Genomic DNA, 26734 nt, shown 5'->3' on the forward strand with positions numbered 1-26734 from the left:
GGCCCTACCCCATCCACCACTCACCAGCCAGGAGTCACCTCACCCGCCGGGAGCGGCTCTGATTTGTATCGGGGAGCTTACATGACAGCTGTGCATGTCTCCAACAGCACAGTGGCCCTGGTCTCGGGCCGGTCACCTGGAGTTGGCTCTCGGGGAAGCACACACAGTATGCAAACACAAAGGTGGGTCGGGGCTTCTCACTTGCTAACCAGCAGCACAGGTCGGTGCTGGCCAAATGGGGAAAGCAGTACAGAAGTGCTCTGAGGAGAAGGAGCAGGCTCAGCAGCCGGGCTGCCAGAGTACCTGTGAGTGCCTGAGAAGTGGCCCCTCGAGCTGAAGTGTCTGATGGGGTCAGGGGTGGAGATGTGGATCTGTTGGTAGAGTGTTGGTCTAGCAGACGCGAAGCCCCAGGTTTGATCCCTAGCACCGAATAAATCAGGTGTGGCTGCGCAGGCCTATAATCCTGTCACTCAGGAGGTGGATGTGGGATTAGAAATTCAAGGTCATCTCTGTCTCCAGCTACACAACGATTTCAAAGTCTGGGCTACAGGAAAAACTGAAAACAAGTGGCCAGTGGGACTACAAACCTTCCTGACTGGCCTCAGTCTTGGGAACTTGGGGACTCAGGACTTAGAATTTAAGAACTGGTCACCCTAGCAGACAGGCCCAGAAGACAAAAAGAGTGAGTGTGTGTCCGTCTGCACACTGAAGTGGTCTGATGGGTCACGAAGATGCAGGTGGGCCACATCCCTCCCTGTTTCTCTGTCCAGTGAGGATGTATTTCTCCATTGAACCAGTACCTCCTGGGGTCCCACTGAGGCTGGGAGCTTCTTTAGCATCTCCGGCATGGGACCTGCAAGCCCCTGGCCGCCGCTGTCTAATGCTGGTCCAAGCTGAGGGTCGCTGAAGGGAAAGAGTCTGAGGCAGAGGCCAGCATAGCTTTGGCGCTTTAACAATGTCGAAGTTTCACAATAGTCTAGCTGGCCTTCCTTAGGCGGTAGGCAACCTTTGGGTAAAGTAAACCTAGCACCAGGCAGGGGGTAACAGCCTAGCAGCCCTGGAAGTGAAACCCACAAGGCCTAGAGCTTCATGGAGAATGGGATGTTAGGAAGTAGCCAGGAGACTCTTGGAGCTGACTCCTTGGGCCTCATGGATCTGTTCTGAGTTAAACAACATTTGGCCACTGAACGGCTGTGCAGCAGATCCCTGCTGTGTCTGTGGCGGGCTGGGAGGGCAAAGGTTGGACAGGGAGACCCCTGGGCACTGGGCACTGCTCAGGTTCAGATGCTTGCTCTGCACTCAGATCTGAACCTTTGCATGTGGCAACCAAGGATTGGGGCTTGGGAGCCAGCCCAGACCTCCATTGGGGGTCAGGGGAGAAGGGGGAATCTGAGTCTCAAGAGCTTTGACTACGTCTATCTGTGCCTCAGTTTCCCCAAATACCAATAGAAGCCTTGAACTACTGTTCTTCCCATTGCTCTGTTCATCCATCTGGGCGACTGGCAAGGCCTCCCGGGTAAACAACTCACCGGGCATATGGATTCATAAGAAAGCCATGAAGGCAGGCACTCAGGGAGACTTCCTGGAGTAGGTACCACTGGTCCAGTGGCCAAGGGAGGGCAGTCCTGGTGGCAAGGGCACCATGTGTGAGTGAGTGTGGAGGGACACGGAATGGATGTCAAGGCAGGAGAAATGGGCAGTGCCCCAGCTTGAAGTCTATGGGACCCTGAAGATCTTGGACTCCTTGAGGTAGCTCTTGGGACAGCAATTGCCCAGTGAAGCGTTCTGCACACACCTCTGAATTCACCTGCTCAGGGGTTTTAGTGCATTCACGGAGCAGTGCAAACACCACCACAATCGATTTCAGGATGTGCTCATCGCCCCCAAAGTAAGCCTGTTACCCATTAGGAGCCATTTCCCCTTCTCCCCTGTCCCCTGCCCTTGGCTGCCACACATCGACTTCCTGTCTCTTCAGATGCGGCTCTTCTGCCTGCGCCTCTTTCCTATAAATGGAACCATACTTTTGTGACCGGCTTCTTTGAGAGAGAACAATGTTTTCAAGGTTCCCCAGTGGGAGCACGAACCTGGGCTTCGTTCCTTTTTGCAGCCAAATAATATTCCATTGTCTGCTTCTGCTTCTCTTTCTGTAACATGGAACAACTTGTATGTTAGAAAGCTGGCTGGGGAGGTTGGGCAGGAGGAGGCCAGATGGTCCTGCCAGGCCAAGGAGTGGGTGGGAAAGAGCTTTCTAGATGCCTGCAGGGGTGGGAGCTGGCCAAGAAGAGGCAGGCATGGGACCCTGCTGTGGAGGGAAGACCTGGTAATTGAGTGACTGCAGGGGGTGGGAGGTGAGGAGGTGCAGGCAGGCAAAGGGGTTCTCCTGGTGACTGGGTGGAGAATGAGGAGACCTCCCAGGTTGAAGAGGAGAAGGTTTGAGGAAGTTCAGAGACTGAAGGTGGTTGTGGGGGGGAGGTGGCTGAGGACCCGGCTAGGATCAGGATGGCCTGGGACACAGTAGCCCAGCCCAGCAGCTGGGAAGGTGGTCCAGATGGCTGGCATGGCACAGAGGGGAGAGAGCAGCCACCTGCCAGGCAGACGGGAACTGGCCAGCAGATGGAACAGGCACTGAGCACTGTACACGCTCCGATGAGAGAGCCAGGAGGAGCTCAAGCTAGAGGCCAAATCCTTGGGTTTCCTTAGGGTAGTTTCTAGACCCTCCCACAAGCCCCCACGTTCCCACGTACAGAGAAGGACACAAACTCTGAGAGGCTAGCCCTGAGCGGGTGTTAGTCTGCAGCCGCTATGGCTGCGACACCCCAGGATCCCTGGACCATGTCAAGATGGTAGCCCTGTTATACTCCACCGCAGCAAGAACTCGTGAGTGAGGAGTCGGGGTCACAAAACCAGAGCTGCAGGGGTGCCCAGAGAGTGTCCATAGTAGCAATTGTCGATCCACCTCCTCTCCACCAACACTTGGGGGCGGTGGATGGAAAAGGAAGTCAGTCTGGACTCTAAGATGCAGAAGGAACAGAGGAGCCAGACGGCCTGGGGCTGACCCCAGCTCTGCTGCCAAAGCCCCATCCTGAGACGGTGCCTCTCCCTCTTCGCGCTTTCATTCCCGTGCCTGGATGTGAGAGAGGCAGGGTGGCTGTTAGCCTCAGTCAGCTTCCAGAGAGGGGAGTGGCCAAATCCTCAGGACAGAGCTACCTCTCCAGGGGACTTGGAACTGTTGCTGTATGCATGCTGGTACCATGGGAACCTCCATGGTGCTGTCATTGGAGCCTGGCTGTTTGTGATGAAGAACCCCTTGTGTTCCCTTAGAGCCAGGGTGGCCTTCGATTAGCTCGGTCACCATCTTTACTGACCTGTGTCCTGGAAGCCAGCAGGAGAGGCAGGCCTGAAAGGGGCTGTTTCCCCATGTCTATACAGAGTTGTGGTTGGCTTGGTACAGAGCAGAGCCCCTTCTCTGCCATGTCTGGTGCTGTGTTCCCTGTAAAGGCAGGAAATTTTTTTCACCAGTCAGGATGCTGCAGTCCAGAGAGGCCAATTAACTCATCCAAGGTCACTCAGCAGCTTGGTTTTGAACTAGGTGCATGTGTGTCTAATGCCAAGATTGCTCTAACCCCCTTGTACAGACCTGAACCAGCAGGATGGTCTCAGGAGCGCTAAGTGCTATTGCCCTGTTTCATGGACACGGAAGTGGATTAGGTCACTATCACACTACACACTCAGATGGATAGGGGATTCTCCAGACGGCCTGCTTCCAAAACCATGTTCACTGCTATCCTAACTTCGTAATTCTCTAAAGTTCTCTTCCCACTGAAGCAGGCAGCTTCAGGAAGCATTTATAGAGCACTTGCTGAATACCAACTTGTTAGTTAGGCAGAATCCAAGCAGTGGTCACTCAGTGAGGCTCTGGTTCTGGGGCAGCTGAGAAAATGGCCAGGAAACCCTGTCCATAGCTCATTGTGGCAGGAGGGTAAAGCTTTTGCAATTCAGATTTTGTTTCAAGCCCCAGAAAAGGCAGGGTCTCTGACCTGGAGGCTCAGCTGGCAGAAGATGAATTGATAAGGCTAGGACTTGAAAAGTAAACACCAAACACCCAGGGCTGGAAAGATGAATTAGGACCATGTATGTTAGCCGTCTGTATACAAGGAAATGGATGTTCAGAGAGATGCAGTCACTTGCTGAAAGTTGCACAGCACCCAGACATGGAATCGATGTCTTCCAGATGAGGACCCCTGCCTGTAGGTGAACTAGCAGCGTCTCATCACAGGGAGTTTTCCCTCTGGAGTTCTTTCCCATCCACCTCCTCACTTAGAGACTGAGAGAACAGGGCCCTGCCAGCAACCTCTGGATTCCCTTCCCGGGCCAGCAGAAATGAGCACGTGGATTTGAAACCACCCACACTCCCATGGCTGCCTGCAGTAGAACCTAACCCATGCACGTCCTGACTTCAAGGCTGCAGCTCATCAAGAGCCTGTGACCATGCCGTTCTGGAGTACCAGGTGCTGACTGAGTGTGGGCACTGCCCCCTCAGGATGAACCTGGTACTGCAAACCCCTTTATTTTAACCCATTGGCCAAGCTACCTAACTTGGGTTATATCAGGCATCATACATATGTGTGCAGAATGCTCACCTTAGGATGGCACTTTCACAAATAAGGAACCTGCATCGCAGAGTGGTTAAACCACTTGCCCAAAGCGACACAGACAGGGACTCAGACTCAGGTCTGTGTGACTCCAACAGTGTCCTTAGCATGTACCAAGTCATTCACAGTGCTGTCTAACTGCCCAGGATTCTGTAACAAAATTGTTGTTTGTGATCTAGAGCCTTATTACCTAGTTCCAGGCTAGTTAGCAGCTAACCAGGTTAGGAATCCAAATTGCCGAGCCCCTCCAGGCTGAGGTACAGGACAGTAAGGGAAGGTGGTTGAGGATGCTGAATCCACAGGCAACTTCAGAGACAATAATAACAGCTCCTCTGGAAACCCTGGGCCAGAGCCAGACTGCCAAGCTGCACCTGAGACCCCAGAACTTCGGGAGTGGGGTCCCCAGGACCATGACCAGGGGTCCCTCATATTGCAGCCTCTGTTCATCTCACCTGGCCTCCTCAGTGACCCTCCCTGTGTTCTCTCCCAGGTTGTCCATCGGGAACCTTCAAGGCCAACCAGGGGGATGAGGCCTGTGCCCACTGTCCCATCAACAGCCGTACCACCTCTGAGGGCGCCACCAACTGTGTATGCCGCAATGGCTACTACAGGGCTGACCTGGACCCCTTAGACATGCCTTGCACAAGTACGTTCTCCCCCACCCCAGTACGCTCACGGGAAGGCTCAAAGCAAGGGGGATGGCTGGGAGCAGCTGGGTGCCTGGCGGAGGAGGGTGTCTAAAGCCATTCCTGGGTCTGCACTACACATTGGCATCCGACTTCTACCCCCTTCCACTCAGTCACGAGGATAAAGTCAAGGTCTCGATTCACAGAAGGACAAGAGGAGGCTTGGCAGAAGAGCCAGGTGACACATGTAACAGAGGCTGCAGCTGCAGCCTCAACCTCAGGTCAAAGGTCAACATACTCTTGGAAAACAGCAATGTTCTATCCCCTATGTCAGTCAGGGGTGACATTCACAGAGCTGACCCCAGGGGCTTAGAACACACAGACCTATTCTGTCATGTGAAAGATGAATTCATGATGGCCTCTCAGGCATCTGGCTTTGCCCTTATGGTCACTTCTAGCACAGCTACTGAAATTCCAGCCATCTCTCTCTGTCTCTCTCTGTGTCCGTCTGTCTCTCTGTCTCTCTCTCTCTCTCACACACATACAGAGAGAGCAGCAGCAGCAACAGAAAGGAGAAAAAGACTTGACGTAGCCATCTCTCTCCATTTTAAGACACAGCTCTAGGGAGATGGGGTGATGGCTCAGTGGGTAAGGCCCCTTTGCTCTGCAAGCATGAGGACCTGAGTTCAAATCCCTTACAACCATATAAAAGGCCAGGCACTTAGGAAGTGGAAAATCTCTGATCCCAGTACAATAGTGAGTTTCCAATTCAGTGAGAGACCCTGCCTCGAAGCAAGGCAGAGAATGATCCAGGATGATATTGGATACCCTTGCTTCAACCCCCACATGGTCATACACATCCATGTACTCACATGCAGGCAACACACCCACATAGTCACATGTATGCACACACACACATATTTCCATGCCTGCACACATACATACACGCATATACATCCATACACTCATGAACATGCATACATAAACACGCATAAAATACACTACTCAGAAACTTCTGTTCTTGATCAGTGGCTTGATCAATCACAAAGGCTGGGAAATGTAATCTTTCTGATACACAAATTACCTCCCTCAGTGAAACTGGGTTCTGCTGTACAGGGAAAGGGCCAGCACGATGGTTCCATGAGTGAAGGGCTTACCCTGAAAGCCCGGTGACCTGAATTCAATTGGCAGAACCCACATAAAGGTGGAAAGAGAGAAGCAGCCCCACGCTGTTGGCCTTTTCTCACTGGAGCACATGCACAACACACAGGAAGGAAGGATGGGAAAGAGAGACGATAGTATGTAGGTGTTACCCCAAACATGAAAACACCATCCCCAGGAACAAATACTAACGAGACTGGAGCCTGGAGGGAAGCAGGTATTGATTCTCAGCAGGATGACATGTTCTAGAAGCCTATTTGGGTAAATGGAGAGATTTGTAGGAAGCCTTTTTAGGGGGCCGGGGCTGGGGGAGGCAGTGGGCATGGAGTGGGGAAGTACCCACAGCCTCCACTGACCCTCTTGTCCCCTCCATAGCTATTCCATCTGCGCCCCAGGCTGTGATCTCCAGTGTCAATGAGACGTCCCTCATGCTGGAGTGGACCCCACCCCGCGACTCGGGGGGCCGTGAGGATCTGGTCTACAACATCATCTGCAAGAGCTGTGGCTCAGGCCGGGGTGCCTGCACCCGCTGTGGGGACAATGTACAGTATGCACCCCGCCAGTTGGGCCTCACCGAGCCACGCATATACATCAGTGACCTGCTGGCGCACACGCAGTACACCTTCGAGATCCAGGCTGTGAATGGTGTCACTGACCAGAGCCCCTTCTCACCCCAGTTCGCCTCTGTGAACATCACCACCAACCAAGCAGGTGAGCCCCGAAGGTACAGGGGAAGGGACTGTCACTCCACGCTGCATCGTGCCCTGCTGGTCCCAGGAGATAACTGAGGCTGTCTGTCTTTCGAGATTATTTATGCACTAAGATGGTCGTGTCTATCCATCATCTTAGCACTGAGGAAGCTGGAGCAGGAGGATCTTGGATTTGAGGCCAGCTTAGGCTGCATAGCAATATCCTTTCTCCAAAAATCAACAGTTAGGGCTGGGGTGTAGTTCAGTACTAGAACACTTGGCTAATAGGTATAGGACTTAGATTTGATTCCTGACACTTAAAAAAAAAAAAGAAAAGATTTTGCCTGTGCTTCAGCACTCCCAAGGGGACAAAGTGACCCTCTGCCTTGGGGTTTATAATAGTGACTGCCTCTTATGGTGCACATGTCACAAGACCTGGCATGTAGTGGCTTAAGGTAGAAGAGTTGAGCCATGCAGATTGTGGGTGTCTGGTCCGTGGGACTCATGACCCATGTGTCTCCCAACTCTGCCCAGACTGAGTCAGGAAGAAGAGAGGAGCCCCAGGACATGGTGCTACTTGATCCAGGTGGGTAGGAGTGGCTGGGCTTGGTTGGGTGGCCTGCTGGGTCCACTGAATATGAGATGTCATCTCTGCAGCCTCAGGGCAAAGGGCAGTGGCAGATCTGAGGGACTTCCAGCAGTGTCCACTGATGCTTCCTAGGCCACTTAGCCCCATCCAGCCTGACTCCAGCACAAGTTTGATCCTAGGTGCGTCTCTCCAGAACTCCTCTTTGTCAATACTCTTTGTGGCTCTGTGATACGTACTCTTCCATGGTCCACCCTGCATCCCTTCAGGTAGAAGGGTGCCAAGCAACAGTCTTAGCAACAGCCCCTGATCCCTTCAGGAACACCCTACACTGTGGACTCCGTGGAACAACCAAGGTGATTATGGTACCGTGGAGTAGACGGTGTGTGTCCCTGGTGTATTATGGTACCGTGGAGTAGACGGTGTGTGTCCCTGGTACCGTGGAGTAGACGGTGTGTGTCCCTGGTACCGTGGAGTAGATGGTGTGTGTCCCTGGTGTATTCACTCAGCACCTTTTGCCGAATAACAAGCTCTTCCCTCAACAGAACTACAGCCTACAGAGGAGAAAAAAAGCTACTCCTCAGCTTGCCCTTCCTGGGAAATACACAGAGATCCTGGAGGCAGACATTCAGGGTAGACCAGGAAGGCTTCCTGAAGGAGGTGGGCTGTTGCAGCCATAGTTTGCAGAACTAAGGGAACCTAGGACAGTGATGGGAGGGGACTTCAAGGAAGAAAGAGGACCCACTGCATCCCTAGGCACCGTGATGAGAGTTGGAGAGGTCAGGTCTAAGGGACTCTGGTGCTAGAGTGTGACTGTGGGTTCTGTGTCAGAACATGTGGCCCTACCGTTCCATGTGTTTTGATAACGATGGGTTTAGGATATCTGCCTGGCGCCCTGTAGCTTATCTGCATGTGCGTTCGTGAGCATGTGTGTGTTCAGCCCTGGAGAATGGAAAGGACGTATATTTGACCATAAATGTGGCTCTACTGTCTGTTTTTGTGTCTGAGAAGGAGTATGGCTTCTTACAGAACCTCAGAAGCTACAGCTGTTGGCCAAGATACCCAACAGCAGCCCATGGGGCTCAGTGGTGAGTCTCTCCATCTTGAGAAAACTCAGCTGGAGCCCAAGCTACAGCAAGGGGAGGGAACAATGTTTTTCACTGGAAGAAGGTAGAAAGGAAGTTTCTAGAGCTCTTCCCGGGCTCTGGGGGCCTCCCCCAGCACTTTCTGGGTACCCAAGGTGGAGGGAAAGCTGTTGCTAAGAGCTTTGGTGCTTATCTGCAAAGAGTGATACCTGGATTGCTGAGAAGGGTCCGTCCTGTCTCAAACTGGACATGATCAGAGAAAGGAGTTCAGGGGAGGGCACGGAGGGGAGAGGCTTCTAGTAGGAGGGCTTGGGGAAACCCTCAGGATTGAAAAACAGAAGGAGGGGCTAGGGAGATGACTCCGGAGGTAAAGTACTGTGTAGGTATAAGAACCCGAGTTGAGTCTCCAGAACCTACATAAAAACTAAGTGCAGTGGTCTAAACTTCTAACCCCAGTGCCGGGGAGGTAGAGACAGGAGGATCCTCAGAGTTCGCTGGACAGCAAGTCCCAACTAGTAAGAGACCTGAGTGGACAATTCCTGATGAATGACCCACAGTTAACTTCTGGGCTCACATAAACAGAAGGAGGACATGGCTTTCCATCCTAGCATTGATAATTTGCTTGCTTATGTTCTAGTGTAATGGTCAGCTATTACTGCAGTAGTGCTGTGTAACAAAAACCTCAAAGCTCAGTAGACTAGAGGAACATTTGTGTCCTCCCTCACTGTAGGACCCTGTGAGTCACTAGCTCCTATTGTTGGGTCTGCTGTGCTGAGCAGGCATCATCCATGGTGTAGGCTCTCTCTCCAGTCTCTTCTGTGACTCAGCACCATCCCCAGGCTCATTCCTCTCCAGGTGAAGGGTGGGTGTGTAGCAGGAGCCACACTGTATCCCTCAGCAGTCACAGCAAGTCCACAGCCAAGGCCAGCATCGAGGGGGTGGGAGGTGTGTTCCGCCTGCAGAGAGTGGGCCCTGCTGTTCTTGGGCAGAGAACCGGAGCCTGAGCCTTCTGTCACACCCACGAAGTCACTTCCTCACTTGGGTCTCAGTTTCCCCCACCAAACTGTACATTGCCAGTACCAGACAGGAGATTTTCAGAACTCAGGCTCCTGGTCTGTATCCAGGCCTCCTGAGAGAGAGCCTAGGAGTGGCGTCTGATGTTTATGGAGGGACTTGAGTCTTTCTTACTCTCAGATCTGAGAAACTTGAGTCCAACTGAGCCCAGGTCCTTGGGCTTCACTCCTTTTCCCACTTCTTCTCCCACTTCTGTCCGTTCCAAGCCCTCTGAAAAGCCCTCATCTCAGGCCAGCCAGAAGCTGGGCAGCCACATCAAGCCTTCCCACGTTACCAGTGAGTAGGCTGAGGCACAGAGGCTGGGAGACGATCTTATCACTAAGCGGCTCAGCTCTTGATTTGAACCTGGGACCAGTGGACTCTGAGTCCAGCCTGGAACAAATGGTTCTGCCTGTAAGGACTTCTGCTGTGGGTACAAGGTAGAACATAGATACAGAGCCCGTGTCACAGCTTCCTGGGATGAGACCCGGGAGTGCCCACCAGTGCAGACCACTGCCTTCTCAGGTGAGAGGCTTCCTGCATTAAATAAGCATTCGAGCTGGGCTCTGCAGGCTGGAGAGATGGAATGGATAGAGAGGAAGGTGTCCCTAGGGAGAGAAGTGCAGGAGGTAGTGGACAGAGGGTCCCCTGTTCCTCCTGCCGCAGGGCCTTTGCACATGTGACTCTGGTCTGCCTTCAGACCTGAGCTCATCACACTGATGGTCTTGACTCAGGCATCTCGTCCCAGCCCAGCGTCGGGGTTTCGCATTCCTGCGGCTAAGATTTAGTTTTATGTCTCTGGTCATTATGCATCTGTCTGTCTTCCCCGCCATTACCGCCCACGTGCAGCGGTCTGCTTTTCTTCACATAGACTGTTCCAGCACCCAGAAGGGGATACCCCACAGGGAGCAGTTCAGAAGCATTCAGCTGATTCGGGGAAGTGTGCAAGGGAATGGAAGGGGGAGTTGTGCAAGGGGTTGGGGGGGGGTTGTGCAAGGGGTTGGGGGGGGTTGTGCAAGGGGTTGGGGGGGGGAGTTGTGCAAGGGAAAGGGCAACATGTAGAGATGGGTTGAGGGCAGCTGGCGATACTAGAGACTGCAGAGAAACAAGGCAGGGACCTCTGGTCCAGACCAGTGCATTCAGTGGTGGGTTTTGGACAGACCCTAAAATTCAGTTTATAAATATCTAGCTCACTGCCTTAAAAGGAAAAAGCCTTTCGTTTGGGCAAGCACTGGGCTGTGCTCACAGTCCCCTGGCACTCGCCGGGGCCAGAGCTGTCTTCTGACTTCATAAAGCCGTCACGCGCCTCCACCCACACTCTGCCTCTGTGGAGTGCCTTCTGCCCAGTCACAAGTGGCACTCAGGGACTGAGGAGTGGGAGGCTAGACTGGGCTTCCAGGGCTTGCGCTAGAAAAAATGCCAAGTTGCATGCCCAGACCCACCATCTAGTAATGAAAGACCCAGGTCTGGGCCCAGCTGTCGGAGCCCTTGGCCTCTGTCACACAGCCATCCTGCCCCTTAACACAAGAACACACAAGGGCAGTGAGACCACAGGACGAGGCGGACAACTTTTTGAGGAGGTGATGTTTATGTGGGCATCCAAATGAGAAGCAAGACAGCTGGGTAGCCGTGGAGGTGGAGGGAGAAACATCTCAGTGACAAGGGCTAGCCAATAAGTTCACGTCTGCTTGCTTTTCCCCTTGGGCCTCCTTCCTTGCTAAGGTGAGGGATTCAGCTACTGTCCCCAGTGCCATCAGGCTGCATGGCACAGGCAGGTAAAACCCAGAGGTCCCCTGCATCAACACGAAGCCCATTACACTTGTTCAGTGCACGTGGGTGTGTGGCCAGACCCTCATCCATGGGTCTCACAGAGCTGAAAGGTCCTTTAGTAGTTTGATAGGTGAGAACTGTGCCCACAGCCTGGCACAGAGGCACAGCCTGGCACAGCTGGCAGGATGCAGCAGGATCTGAACAATGTCGTCAGGGCCATGGCTGGCAGGACAGCTGCAGACATGAGGCAGGTCAATCCGTTGGCTGTCCTCCTGCGTCCAGGTAGGTGACTGCAACTTTCAAGGCCAGAAGCGCTGAACAACTGATCCATCCTGGGCATGCTGGTCACATGGGAGAAAGGACAGCGATCTTTGTGTTTTCTAAGATGAGGTCTCATCTGGAAGGAAGACCTCACTTCTCTGGCCTCAGTTCCCCTGCCTGCAGAATGGGCTTTTGCTGAGGGCTAGAAGGATAAGCAGTCTGGTGCTAGTGTGCCAGATCACCCCTGGCTTAGCTGGTTCTAGTTGCACACAATAAGAGCTCACTGTTTTGAGGCTATGCAGATCTCTGCAGCTCAGCAGGGAAATGTCCCTTGCTGTTGGGGATGTGGGACCAGCTGAGCTTTTATCTTTATTTTGCACCAAACCCAGGACCTCATAAATGTCCGGTTTGCACTCTACCACCCAGCTATATACTTTTTCCCTTTTAATTTTGAAGTGGAGTCTCACTAAATTGCCCAGGATGGTCTAAAACTCATTCTGTACCCCCACATAGACCTTGAATTTGAGATCGTCCTCCCCCAGCTTCCTGAGTAGCTAGAATTATAGCCCCTGGACCACTGGGCCCAGCTTCTGACCCTTGTATATTGAGAGTGTGCAGAATTCTGATCTTTCAGTCATGGCTCGATTTCCTTCAGCTAGGAGCCACCCTGTGCCACTGAGGCCCCTTCAAGTCCATGCCCAGAACCCCTGATAGCTCTCATTCACCCACAGGGTGCCAGTTTTTTCAGCCTCCCAAATTCTTGAGCATCCCACTAGGAAAACCCCACTCTTTTAAGTTGGGACTCAATGCGGGTAATACAGGAAAATCTCCCAGCTTAAGGGCCTCCTTGCCACATAAGGGACCACAGTCCCCAGGATGGGGGTGTAGACATCTTTTGGAGTCTCACCTGCTCATCACAGCAGGTAACCAGGTTCATATTGAAATACCCCACACTACAGGGGCCCCAGCTCATCTCATGCATAGCTCTTGCTACATAAAGGGAAACTGAGGCTCAGAGAGATCTCTAATTGGCTTCTCCAGATCGACGGGGGTCCTTAGCAGAGCAGGTACCCTACCCAGGTCTGCGTCCATGACACCATGCCACGTGGCTCCCTTGACGAAAGACTCTGAACTCTCCAAAGCCCTTCTTGTCCCCGTCCTCCTCTGATCCCGGTGCCCTGCTGGGTCTGGGCACACAGTGCCCTCTGCTCTGGAACTGATAAGAACTTGTCTTCACCCTCTTCTCTCCCTGGGAGGCGGAGAGGATCAGAGAACTCTGAGCGGGGGCCCTGGGGAAAGAGGAGAGAGAGGAGAGAGAGGGCGAGGGAGACCGCATCCTGTGCTCTGATCCTTTGGAGGTGGGAGGCAGTGCTGACTGAAGGTGCCATCAACGACAGGCTCAGGCTCGCTGCGTGGTGCAGGAGGGATATAGGACAGGTTGAATGACAAAGCCGGCAACAGAAGAGAAGCAACACGCAGCGAGTTTGCGAGTCTCCGGACAGCCCATGGCAGTCTCGGTCCTGGTGGAGGTGTGCTTGTGTTTGCGTCCACCTGCTCCACGATACCTGTGGGTATCGTGAGGGCTTGGCTCCCTGTGTGGCGGTGAGAGCTGTCCGTTAGTCTGCAGCGGCTCCAGCTGCTGTGCGATGCTAAGCCGCTAGCACAACATTTCTCAACCTGTGGGTTGCGACCCCTCTGGGTTCGCCTCGGACAGTAGGAAAACATAGATATGTACGTGATGATTCGTTACATAACGAAGTAACAAGGAATTTCATGGTTGGGGGTCACCACAGCATGAGGAACTGTATTAAAGGGTCTCAGCGATAGGAAGGTTGAGAACCACTGCCCTAGCACGTTATCCTGGGTACAAACTCCTGGCAGACACAGAGAACTGAGACAGCATCCAGATAGACACACAGGGGCCTTTTCAAGTCATGTTTGCCTATGTCCCATTGGCCAAAGGAAGTCACATAGCCAGTGAAATGAACCCTGAAAAGTGACCGACAGAGGGGTTCTAAAGGGACAGTCGATACAGCCACCCCATGGTGGCTTAGCCAGAATGGAGGTGTTCTTTCTCTGATGTGTAACGAATATTGGAAAATAGGAAATGTGGAGTCATCGGGGGCTCAGGCTCCTCAACACATCTTATCCCTGTGGGCCACACTGGCTGCAGCCTCTCCAGCTGTCACACACATGTCCCAGACACGAGGATAATATGAGTTAGGAGGAGACTGCTTTCCTTGTTAAGTGACTTCCTTCGGGTTTTGTGTAAGAGTTCAGCTTATATCCACTGGCAAGCACACATGGTCACGCGGACTAGGAGAGAGGTTGGGGAAATGTAGTCTTTTAATTGGGCACAGTGCGCTTAGCTAAGAACTCGAATTTTGCTCATGTCAGAGAGATTGACTATTGGGAAGGCAGCAGGAAGTGTCGAAGGAACGGAGAGAAGAAGGGTGGAGAGAGTGATAGCTTGCCTACAGTCAGCTTCCTCCCTCCCTCCATCCCTCCCTCCCTCCCTCGCTGACCCCTACCAATAAATACCCTTGAAGCACCTACTCTGAGCCACACGCTGTTCCAGGCACTGGTGGCAGAGGACTGAATGTGTGTCAGACGGAGAAGAGAGACAGTCAGGCATGGTGTCTCTGAACCATGACATCTGGGTGGAGACCTGAATGAAGATGAGGGCCACTGACCTCCAGAGGACAGAAGGGAAGAGGTTTCCAGGCAAAAAAGGCAGGAGCCAAGACCCAGAAGGGAAGGAGCTCAGTATATTTGAGAACATGGAGAGACAGAATGGATGGTACTGAGAGAGGGGATTGAGGAAGAGGAGGTTCCAGGCAGGGCCTCCATGGCAGGGTGGGACATCTGTGGGGCCATTCATGGGCAGCAGATGGTTCTGAGAGGAACTATAAGCCTACCTAGGTCTGGGGTGGGGCCTCGGACCGCCCAGTGTGTGTGTCCACCTCTCCCCGTGGTGCCTTAGCTCACTGATTCTTCTCACCTGGTCATGGATTCCTTCACTCTCAGCGCTCTGGGATCCTGAGTCACAGGAAGTGAGGTGTGACGTGACCAGTCAGCATCCCGGCCTCCTGTTTCTATGACCTATGACTATAAAGCTGGGCCTCCACTTAGTCTGTGGGGACCACCTTGCAGGATCTCCTCATCTGCCCTCAGAAATCCCTCATCAGCCCCACCATGCCTTAGGGAAGAATTCTCACAGAGAGAATTCAGCTAGCCTAAGCCCCTGCCAGCGATGGCTTTCCCCACTCTTCCCAGGTCTTGCTAGAGGCCAGCAGGCCCCCTGACCACCTGCTGCAGGAAAGCTGGCTGACCGACTTCCCCCACCCCCTCAGGCCACGGGCCTCTTCTGTGTTCTGCCCCCTGGGGCTCCATCTCCTGGCAAGGGTCACAGGGCACCGCTGACCCCATAGCCTGCTGGCATGCCCGGCTGATAATTGAAAATACCAGAATTCCCTGATGTCCAACTTCCAGGGTAACCCGACCCAGGGTGGGCGCGGCGGCAGGAGGGGCCCCGGACAGCTTCCAGCCTGTCCCTTTTCTCACTTCTAATCCCTGGATTCCGAGAGAGAGGCCAGCCCCCTGGCCTGCCTTGATCATCTTCCCGGCAGATGCCGCCTCCTCTCCATGCCTGGGTCACGGGGCTTAGGAGCTCAGAGCCCAGGATCTGCCTGAAACCCAAGCCTGCTGCGACCCAGACCCCTCAAGCCTGTGGTACCCGCCATGCCTGGAGGGGGGCAGATTGGCTACGTGTCTACCGTCTGGAGCATAAGGTGTCCTCACAAGCCCTCGCAGGCTTCCCTCGTCTGCCTGTCTCACTGGAGGGAGGAATCTGGGGTCCATTGCTTGCTATGCGTGTCCTTGGGCATGTTTCTTCACCCCACCCCACCCCCCGACTTCATTTCCTCCTCTGATGAGTGTACGGTATAATAATGCCCAACTCACAGATGACATGTGTGTTAACTGAGTTAGCGGATGAAAAATGACCGTGTGGGTGTGGGTAACCAGGACCTCGTCTGGGTGGGCATCATGGGCTCACAGGGTCCCCAAGAAAGTGAGCTGGGTGGGCAGAGGAGCAGGCAGTCACACCCCAGGGCCTTCAGCGACATGGTTTCCCACCCCTCTAGAGAGGCCGCTCTGTGACTTGCAGCTAAAGGGACTGTGGAGAGAGTGTGGCCTGGGCGTGGTCAGTGAAAGGTGACCTGATGACCGGACCACGTGTCCCTCCAGGGCTCAGCTGCTAGGAACCCGCCTCCTGCTGTGTGACCTTGGGCAGACCACTCCTCCTCTCTGAGCAAGCTCTGTTTCCTAGCAAAGTCAGCTTCACCTGGCAGCGGCTTAGGAGTCTGGGTTCGAAGGTTTGCAAGGTCAACATCCGGGGGTGGGTAGGCAGTGTGAGGCGTAGCCAGGACCCCCGTTACACTGGCACAAGCTAAAAAGAGGGGTAAGCAACAGGACCCATTCTACCACTCAGCCTTGCAGTCGGGAGTAAAGTGGATGTTCCAGAAGCAGCATCCGGGGGCCCTGGCTTCAGTCTGGATTCTCTGGTTCCTTTTTACAGAACCTCGTGTGGTGCTGGCCTAGGGGACAGGGGCAGGGGAACTCACCGGGCAGAAAGAAGCACATTTTCTCCCATGAGTCTGTATGGCTCTGACTGGCCGGGTGGAGAGGCTTCCCTCTGGAAGGATCCTAACATTCCCAGTTCTTCTTACCTGCTCAGCCTTCACACACGCCTCCCCTCCATATTTACAGTGACCCTACTGCATACGACAGGGGTGTGGAAGCTGAGGCTCCTAGAGATGAAAGACTCTGCCCAGGCCACAGATCAGCGAGTGGTCAGGGAGTGAGCAGAACAGGAGTCCGTACTCGGGACTCAGTCACACTGGCCTCTTGGCTGAGGGGTCTGGGGAAACAGGCAGAGTGCTGGAGCAGCCTGGCCAGAGGACAGAGGACAGTCTGGGGGAGACGAGGCAGAATGGAAATAGTTAAGTCAGCTCCAAAGTCAGAGGCCCCTGAGCTCCCAAAGGACTAAGCCGGGCTGATGCCCAGTACAGCCAAAGCCCCGGGAAGCAAGATAGAACCTGGGAGTTTTGACCTTAGCATCAGTGGTCAAAAATCTCTTTGTTGGCCTGGATGGGAAATCTGCCCATCACAGCGCCAGGAAAGAGGTTAGGAGACATTTCCTCTGCCCTGTGAGACCTCAGTCCCCTGTGGGACCACAAACCCAGGCCAGAGAGGCACTTTGGAACCCAGGCGTGGATGGGCCCCCTCTAGGAAGAGCAGGGCTCTGAAGATCTCCTGCCCTGGTCCCTACTACTACGTACCCCCTTCCGCAGGGTCACTGTGACACACTGCAGGTGCAGCGTGCCCTGGTGGAAGAGGCAAGAACCAAACTAGAGTGCTAAGAACAAAAGGATCAGAGAACGGCATTGACGTGGGCTCGGTGCCTGGCTTGCTTGACGTCTTCATTTCCGTGCATACAAAACGAAGAAACGGGACTAAATAATTTGTGGCAGCCCTTCCAGCACTGAGCACAGCCCACTCCACATCCCCCTCTCTACCCCCTTGCTGAGAACACACAGATTGCTGGTGGGCTGGGGTTCGTAGATTGACTATTTGATGGACTTGGTTGAGGGTAAGGTTCTTGTGGCGGACACCTGACTGGCTCAACATGTATAACACATTGGCAGGTAGTGTGTTTCCTGTACCGCCTCCAGTTCTGGCACACCGTCACCGCCCTGAGAGAAACCCCAGCTCCTACCACAGTCCAGCACCCCCTATTGGTCCTTTCTCTGGTCCCTGACCCCCACCACCCTGCTTTCTGCCCCCCCCTTCTCATTGGTCTCACAGTTCCCTATCTACCCAGGCCCTTGTCCGGTAAGCCACACTTCCTCGTGCCTATTTTGACCCTGACCTCTGACCTCTTTTACAGCACCGTCGGCTGTGTCCATCATGCATCAGGTGAGCCGCACCGTGGACAGCATCACCCTGTCGTGGTCCCAGCCAGACCAGCCCAACGGTGTGATCCTGGATTACGAACTACAATATTACGAGAAGGTATCCGTGTCCCCACCTGCCCCGACTCCCCAAGAGTTCCTCTCCCAATGTCAGCCTAGAGGTCCAGCTCCCGCCAGCCTCGGGATCAGGCTGCCTGGCTCTTTATTGCCTCTACTGCCCCTGCTGTGAAGTCTTGGGCAAGTGCCTTGACCTCTCTGAGTCTCACTGTTCTGGTCCAGGGGACCAGCAAACTATCTGAATGACATGCCACACTCGATCCTTTTGCTATCAAGACCTCTTTGGACTTGACCTCAGAGATCCTGAGGTTGTGATAAACTGTTAAAAAAACAAAAACAAAAAAACAATAACAAAAAAAAACCTGTACTTAGTGATAATAACTGGTCTTCACCTACTAAAAGCGCCTGTGTAGGGGTGTACCCCTAGGGACTACAGGGGCTTCTGGGAAAGATGGACTCCTGTTCAAACTACGGTATCAGTGATAAATAGGAGGTCCACAGTTGAGGGTGCACCCACAGTGAGCCGACAGCAGACAAGAGGGTTCTTCCTAAAGCTACTCTGGGTCTGCTGTGGCGCTGTCTGCACCTAGGCACCTTGGGCTGGCTGCATGGGGAGATCTCTCCCTGATCCTTTAGAACAGACCTTGCTCCTGTTTCAGGGACCTGTGGCTGGAAGCCACGCATGCACGGAAGACTAATCAGCCAGAACCCATTCGAATCCTCAGGCAGGTGTCCTTTCTCCTCTGAGCTTCCATTTCCACATGGATGGGTCGGAGAGAAGTCTGGCACTCCACAGAGACCATGAGGAGAAAGAGAGGAGGCGGGAACCAGCGCCAGGCACATCCCTGGCCTCCCTGCTCCCCTGCTCTGCCTCCTACAGGGTGGCCTAATACTTCAGGGCGGTACCACATGGGACCAGAGAGTGTGGGGGCCACCCACTACAGGGCTGAAAGAATGGACATAACGGTTGGCCTCCCATACGGATAAACACCAGAGGCCCCGTGCCTGCTCCTTTGACTGGTAACCTCTCTTCCTTGTATACGGAGAGACCACAAGGACCCCAGGGAAAGGAAACATAGGAGACGTAGACTTCTGTTCAGACACAGGTGTCAGTGGCTGATAGGAAGTCCTTCGTTGAGGGTGAGCCCACAGGGAGCAAGAAGTGGATGGGGAGTTGTACCATCAAGGCTCAGAGAAGACAGCTGGAGACAGTGACAGTTGAGTCCACTGGAGCCCACTTTCTGAGACCTCACCTAGCCCTAGCACCCCATCAGCTTCTGGGGTAGCTGATATCTTCTGTCACACACTAGCCTGGCCTCTCATTCAAGTGCTTCTTTGTATGTCCAGGAGGTCAGGGCCTCCTCTCTGTGGCCATCACCTTCTCCCCAGAGCCCTGAACCAGAAGCCGAGAGACAGATAGATGGGTTGGTGAAGTATGAACCCATCATCATCGTGCCCAGTCACTGCAACCAGCTGTCTCCCCCAGAGAGACCTGCACACCCCTGATTCCCACCTCTCCCCTACACCCCAGCTTTTGACTTCTCCGTCACATCCTTCCCCCTCTGGTCTCTCATATCTGCCTGTCAACATCTTTGGGGGTACCACAGAAGCACCACCATCGCTACCATCGGCAACCATCTTCCCACAGTCTTTGCCTCTTCTCTGGAAAGCCCGCATGCTGGCAGCAGGGGCCCTGGTCTCCCGAGGGTGTGGATGATGAATGAGAGCATTGTGTGGATGAAGCAGAGAGTGAGGGATGGAATCTGTGAATGAAACAAGAACCAGAGGCAGGCTGGCTGCTTGGGCCAGTCACTTCCTGCCCCTTGCCATCCTGACCAGCCCCAGTTCATCCTCTGGTGTCTCAGCACAAATGTCTTGACCTGGAAGCCTTCGCCAGGGCCAACATTTCACCTTCTCTTCGCCCCCTACTGATAGCACTGAGCACCTAGTGAACTCAGCGTGGGTGAGACTTTAGCTGTGCTGCATCCCACCGCCTAGCACACAGTAGGTGCTCCGTGGGTGTCAGTAAGTGCTCCGTGGGTGCCTGTTGGATATGTTGGGGAAGGGGCCACTGATGGCCCTGAGTGTCTCTACTGAGTAAAGCAGTCCTGCATCTCACTGAGTCCTGAAGTACTTTGAAGGGGCTGCCAGCCTGGGGAACTGGGCCAGGAAGCTTGGCCTTGCAAGGACCAGTGTCTCTGCTCCCTCCAGCAGGGCAACTTAGCAACTAAATTTTTTTTTTAAAGAAAAGAAAGAAAAAGGGGGGAAAAACTAATTAAGAAGCTTTGTGGTTAAATGAAAGTATTTTTCCCCAAAGATCAGAGCGGAAATGAGGAATCCCAGTGCAGTCCCGACTGCGACCCATTTCCTATCGCAACAGGCACGGCTGGGAGCCTGGCAGCGGTGTGAGATGGGGTACTACTGCTCTACTTTCTTGGGGGCTGGATGGCTCCACAGCAGCCAACTGGCCACCTACCCACTTCTCATAGTCCTCGCTGTGTGCAGGGCACACCAAACCATCACCACAGTCATCCTCAGGCCCTAAAGGAAGGAGAAACCGAGGCACAGAGACACGATGGCCTGTCAACACTCCATGCTGAGTGGCAGAGAAAGGATTTGGCCTCCATCTCTTTTTCCCAGTTTCCCTCGTGCTCCTGCCTCCCAGTTTTCTCCCAAGGTCACTTCTGAGGTGACCAGCGACATGCAGATAGGCCCAGGTCCCCTTCTGTAGCCCCTCTGCTCAGAGCCTGGGGTGTATGTGCCACCAAAGGCCAGCCATTGGGCCATTTGACTTCCACCGTCACCAACTGATTCTGGCTGCAGAGGACTTTGCCGTCTGGGAAAGAACAAAGCCTGAGACACTGATATTCACATGCGGTGTCCGCCTCAGAAGGGCCGGCAAAGGTCTCGGGGGTGAGAGGTATCTGAGAGTGGCTCACAGTCTTGGCATGAGTGAGGGAGGACTGTATCCTGGACATTTGAACTGAGGCTTGAAAGCTGAGAGAATTTCACAGAGGGATGCGTGATGAAGGCAGTTATTCAGACAGCGGGCGCAGCAGGCTCAAAGGCCCTGGGGCAGAGCCGAGCAGCTGCTTTAGGAGAACAGAGAAATGATCTCAGATCTCAACAAGAACAACAGGGCTCGAGAGAGAGCACGCCACAGGGGAGCGTTTGGAAAGGGAGGCTGGCTGGGGCGTGTCCTGCCTTCCAGGCCTGGTGAGTCTGGATTTGATTTAGGGTGTGATAGAAGATTCTGGAATGCTGGGATCTGACTCCGGTTGTGTTAAAGATCTATCCATCGACTGTGTGGAGAATAGAATAGCCTGGGGGAGGGGGGCTCAGAGACGTTTGAGACACCAAGTGAGAAACAGTGACTGCTTGAGTTGGGAGAAGGCTGGTAGCAGAGTCGGTGAGAGATGGCAGGTTTAGACATTTGAATCAATGCCCAGGTCCCCAGGGACATGACAGGATGGCCCTGGGGATAGTGCTGGTTCCAGGGGCAGGGGATTTGCAGTTGTAGGTGTGGCACTTGCCAAGGAGGCTTAGGATACCCTGAAGTATGTGCCAGGGTCAGTAGAAGCAGAGGGTGCAGCCTGGAATCATTCAGGACCCAAGGGGAGGCAGGAGTAACTCATGGTGGTATCAGGGCAGCAAGGTCAGCTTCTTCTCTGATGTCCAGCCTTCTAGCATCACCTGGGAAGAGCGGCCAGGTTGCAATAGTGAGATGGATATTTGGCAAGCTGTGGCATCTAGGGTCTGTCCTGTGCCCACAGTCTGTTCCTTTCTGGAAGGCTCCAGAACTTTCTAGAACAAACACTGGGCCTCCCCGCACCAGAGGGCCACCCCTACCTTCCCCACTCCTCTGTCTCCAGAAAGACCCTTTAGGAATGACAGTAACTCTCAGGTCTCTTTAGCTTGGCATTTCCCCTGGTCCGCTGGGACCTGCTGCCTTCCCGTTGCCTGAGGCTGCTGGGTAAATGGGCAGCAGGCTCACTGCAGACCACGCCTTTCATCCGTCCAGTGTCCCTGGGGAGGTGGCCTCCTTTAGCAGCTTCCCAGAGCCCATGGGTTCATGCTCTCCACAGCTGGGAGCAGAATCACTAGATGATGCAGGGGCCCTGACATCTGTGTCAATGTCAATCAGCAGAAATGTCCAGTCAGTAGCTGAGAGAGGCGAGCAGTCCAGACAGTGAACAAGGACGGAGGACGGGATGAACTGTCCAGCTGGGTTTGGTGAAATGGAACAGGATCTGTCCAGGGGAGGCTGAGCATCACTCATCTCAGCCTTCCTTTACCTGTTTTGTGAACGTCAGCAAGGATATGCTCGCTAACGGCAGCGTTGACGACAGTGGCCTTGAGAGCTGACATTTACAGAGTTACTGTGCACAGTGACCGTAGCTGTGTGCTAATAGCTCTAGCCGTATTCTGTGGGATCTCCACAGTCACGAGAAGGTTAACCCACTGCTGTTACCTTCCTTCACAAATGAGAAGGCCAAGGCTGCAGAAAAGCAGCCACGGTGGCGGCGCATGCCTGTAATCCCAACACTCTGGAGGTAGAGGCAGAGGGATCAGGAGTTCGAGGTCACATTCTCAGATATGTAGTGAGCCCAGCCTGGGCTGTGTGAGTCTGGCTCAACAAAATGGAAAGGGAGGGAGGAAACAAGCAAGCGGGCTGGCTGGCTGGGGTCTGGTTCTATCTAGTGGCCCTGGTAGGCTTTCCTGCATTTCTCCCCATCACCTGGTAATACCCAGCCAATGGTGCTGCAGAGACAAGGCTAGACCAGTCCATGAGCCATGTGCTTCCTGATCTATTCTAGAGGCTTGGTATGTATTGCTCTATTTTCTGGATTGGTACACCAAGCCTCAGGGAAGCAAAGGGTTCATCCTGAGGAGTCACTGTAACTAAACAGAGGAGAAACTTGGTATTTAAAACAGCATCTGGTACCATCTCCATCCTGTGCCTGGCTTTAGGGATGCAATCTGGTTCCTTACTGCCTGCCCCCTGGGGGAACCTATGACACCAAGATTACATCTCTTGTCCTCATATCGTCAGGAATTCAAACCCCTAGCGTCCCTAAAGTGGCGCCCACCCAGAATGTGAACTCCAACCTTTGTGCTGGAGCAGATATCATGTTGCACAGCGGCACCTACTGGTCGGTTGTGGAATTGTGTCCTAGGTTGGCTGTGCATAGCCATAAGGAGCACCTACTGTGTACTGAGAGGGGAATCTAGAGATAAACTGTGTGGCCCTTGCCTTCGGGAAACCCACATGCTCAGAGAAGATAGGCACATGCATCAGAACAATAGAAGAGGTTTTTTGCACCCGCTACTTCCTTCTGGGACATCCAAAAGGTCCCCATCAGAGTTAGCATTTGTGCTGAGCCTTGAATGCTGAGCTGGGAGCAACTGGATGGAGGAAGAAAGAACACTTGAGACTGGGGAACCTGATCAAGAGCCTAGTGTCCAAGGAAGTGGGGGGTCACCTGATAAAACCCAGTAGGGGGTGTACGCCTTGGTGGTAGAACATTCTCTTAGCCTGTCTGAGGCTCTGGGCCCCATTCACAGAAATAAATAAAAATATGGGGCCCAAGATTAAATTTGAATGAAGGAAATTTTAATGTAGCCCCCCCCAAATAGAGCATAGGGTATAGTTATATTACAACACGGGGGCTGGAGAGACTGTTCATTTGGTAAAGTGCTTGCCATGCAAGCTTGTGGACCTGAGTTCAGTTCCCAGCATCTGTGTTAAAACAAACAATCAAAAACAAAAACAGGCACTATTATATGGGACACATACATGATCCACCTGTGTGGCCGGGTGTCTTTGTCTTAGATCAAGATCCAGAATTGCCTTTCAGCTTCCCCTTCTTTGAGAGGCTGAGCCCCCATGCATCTGTTCTAGTTGGAGCTCTGAGGCTGGAGATTACCCCTCAGCCTCCTATGGGACCCTAGCACCCAGCCAAGCCCCCATATAAGGAAAGTGCTTGGGGAAGGTGTGTCAGGATGTGTAAGTTAGTGTGCACCACTTGAGTCTAGCCCTGCCACATCTGCAATCCCACCGCCCAGCTGGATCTATGTCCTGTTCTCAGGTTGCCTGGGGCAACACCCAGGAAGTCAGAATGGTGGTACTCAAAGTCCTGGGCACTAGCAGTGTCTCCATGTGGAACCCCGTTTGGAGCCCCACAGCAGCTAGTACGTGTGAACTTGAATGTCATTGTCCCTCTCCAAGCCCTGGTTCTTACCTCCCCCTAGGGTGCTAAGACCAAGCAGGGGATCTTCTGCAAAACCCATCAAGGCACAGGATGGAGGGCTATGGGGTGAGGATCAGCTGCTATAGTGCCTGCCTGAAATACAAAGAACCCACAGAAAACCAGGCATGGTGGTGCACCCCCATAAACCCAGCACTTGGGAGGTTGAAGTAGGAAGATCAAAGTCAGTTATCCTTACTACATGTCAAGCTCAAAGCTAGCCTGGGCTACATGAGGCCCTGTCACAAAACAAACAAGAAGGCCCAGGGCAGAGTCAGATGCAGAAGTGATGAATGGGTCTCCCCACTGCAGTTTTCAAGAACTTAGTCTAGTCTTTAGAGTTTGTGCACAGTGGCCACTCAGCCTATGTGTATTAGTCAGCTCTTGCTGGGATAATGCTGCAAAACAAGCAGTCCCACAAACACCATGGCATACAGCAAGAGGTGGGTACTTTTCTTCCTCATAGCTTTGCATCTGTGAGTTAAATGGCCCTCATTGGGTCAGGGTCTTCACACATCTTTTGTTCTGGAACCAGCTACAATTCTCTGGTTCTGGAACCTGGTTCAAGCCCCTCTTCTGGCAGATGATGGGATCATGGAAGCCGAGCCAGACCATCAGACACATGCAAAATCTGCACCATGCTCATTCCATGTCTACTAGAGTGTTCACATGGCCAAAGCAGGTCACCTGTCCAGATCCAAGACAGAAAGATCATACGACTGCTTCCATGAGAAGCATTCTTTCTTAACTCATTTATTTTAGTTTTTAATAGGTTTTTTTTGAGCTATATATGTTTCTCTGCTCCCCGTGGGAAGCATTCTTGAGTTACTCAGCGCAGGCATGACTGGGTAAACCTACCACCAGAGAGGGCCTGCCCCAAGGAGCAGCAGAAGACGGTAGGCTCCTTACGTTCCTGCTCTCTTTAACCGTCTTTTCTGTTCCCCAGCAGGAGCTCAGTGAGTACAACGCCACAGCCATAAAAAGCCCCACCAACACGGTCACCGTGCAGGGCCTCAAAGCCGGCGCCATCTATGTCTTCCAGGTGCGGGCACGCACCGTTGCAGGCTATGGGCGCTACAGCGGCAAGATGTACTTCCAAACCATGACAGAAGGTGAGTCGAGAGCACCAAGCACCAGCCCCCCAATCAGTGAACAAAGGCACAAATGTGAGACTCCATTCCTAGGAAGCCTGTGCCAACCAGAAAGCAGCCACCTCCCTCACTCCCAAATGTGAACCTCTCTACATGGCACAAACTGCATGGCTAGCCTTAGAGCCTGCAGTTCTGTGGCCCACAAAGGTCCCTACTTCTCTGTTACCCCAAATGAGCAAGACTCTTTCATCTTCTGGGACATTTAAGAGGTCAGACTTACTTTGCAAACCCATGCTAATTAAATTCTTTTCTTTCCCTGCTCTGGATTTTTATCTACAAAACAAAAGAGCATTGTGCTTTTTGAGATAGTAAACATCGTGTCCATTTCCAATTCCAGCAAGTTGCAATGAGACTGAGAATTCCAAAACCCCATCTAAGCTCAACAGAAAGAAGTGCTGGGATCAATTAGTAATGTCTGCCCTGGACAAAGGAATGGGTCTATGTGCTATGTTTGTTTTCCAGTCTTGGAATATATGATTTCTGAGTACCTTTTCTGCTTTAATAATCTTGAGGAATAGTACATTATAAAGGAGTGGACTTCTGAAGCAAGACAGATTGGAGCCCACTTCTGGCTTGGCCCTAACTGTGTAGCTGAAAACAAGTCCCCTAATCTCTCCTGGCCCTGTCCTTTCGTCCATAGAGATGATAACTATGTTACCATCATCATCAAGAACATCAAACATATATAAGTCTCGGGGACCTAGCTCAGAATTGGTTTGAGGAGACAGATATTAAGAATAGTATTCTTTCCATGGGCCTGTCACCAGCCAACCAAGTTCTAGGACACATTCTTATGGTTAGATTTCAGTGTCACGTCTTAGCTTCCAGCCTTGGAACATGGGCGTTGGCTCTCATCTGGCTAAACCGTTCAGAGGCTCTTGGATGACCCTAACTTCCTGTCCTGCTGTAGAGCCTTCCCTGTATGTTCACCTGTCTTCCAACACTTGTCTCCTCTGCCCTCTGCCCTTTCCTCACCAGTGGCCCCTCCATGTCAGATGAGCTCACTGGCAAGGCACTGGGCACAGTCCCAAGACCCCTTTATTAACTCTACAATTCTGTTCCTGCTGTATACCAGGCCGTGTGCAGGCACTGAGAGCCCAAAATGACCTCACCCTCTGACCTTGACAACTCCTCTTCTGAATAATACCGTGGAGGAGGGTGCTGGGGGAGGGTGCTGGGGTAGCTGGCACCCGCCCAGCCGATGCCAAGTGCATCTGTGTACTGTCAGTCACATCCCAGCCTCGGGGCCGGCAGCTGAGCTCACATGCTGGCTTTGACCTCTTCTTTCCTGGATAGCCTCAAGCCCGTTCTGACCTCCACAAGCTTGGTTTTCTCAAGCATGAGAAACCACTGTAGGGAGCGTATTACAGGGCTGTTAGGGACGTCTCTGTGAGTGACCACTGTAGGGGAGTGTATCACA

At 53.1% G+C, this 26734-nt stretch overlaps 1 protein-coding gene across 1 annotated transcript in view; it reads left to right on the forward strand.

Moving 5' to 3' along the window:
- The window catches only part of Ephb2 (EPH receptor B2), a 116495-nt gene that overhangs the window by 74375 nt on the left and 15386 nt on the right, over window positions 1-26734 (forward strand). Inside the window, exons 3-6 of the mRNA XM_005353009.2 lie at window positions 5143-5298; window positions 6815-7150; window positions 17834-17958; window positions 25113-25275. Of these exons, the coding sequence (XP_005353066.1) occupies window positions 5143-5298; window positions 6815-7150; window positions 17834-17958; window positions 25113-25275 (780 nt within the window). The remainder of the gene's footprint in view (window positions 1-5142; window positions 5299-6814; window positions 7151-17833; window positions 17959-25112; window positions 25276-26734) is intronic.

The sequence above is a fragment of the Microtus ochrogaster genome, chromosome 10 (genome assembly GCF_000317375.1).
Source record: "Microtus ochrogaster isolate Prairie Vole_2 chromosome 10, MicOch1.0, whole genome shotgun sequence".
In the NCBI taxonomy this organism is placed as follows: domain Eukaryota; kingdom Metazoa; phylum Chordata; class Mammalia; order Rodentia; family Cricetidae; genus Microtus; species Microtus ochrogaster.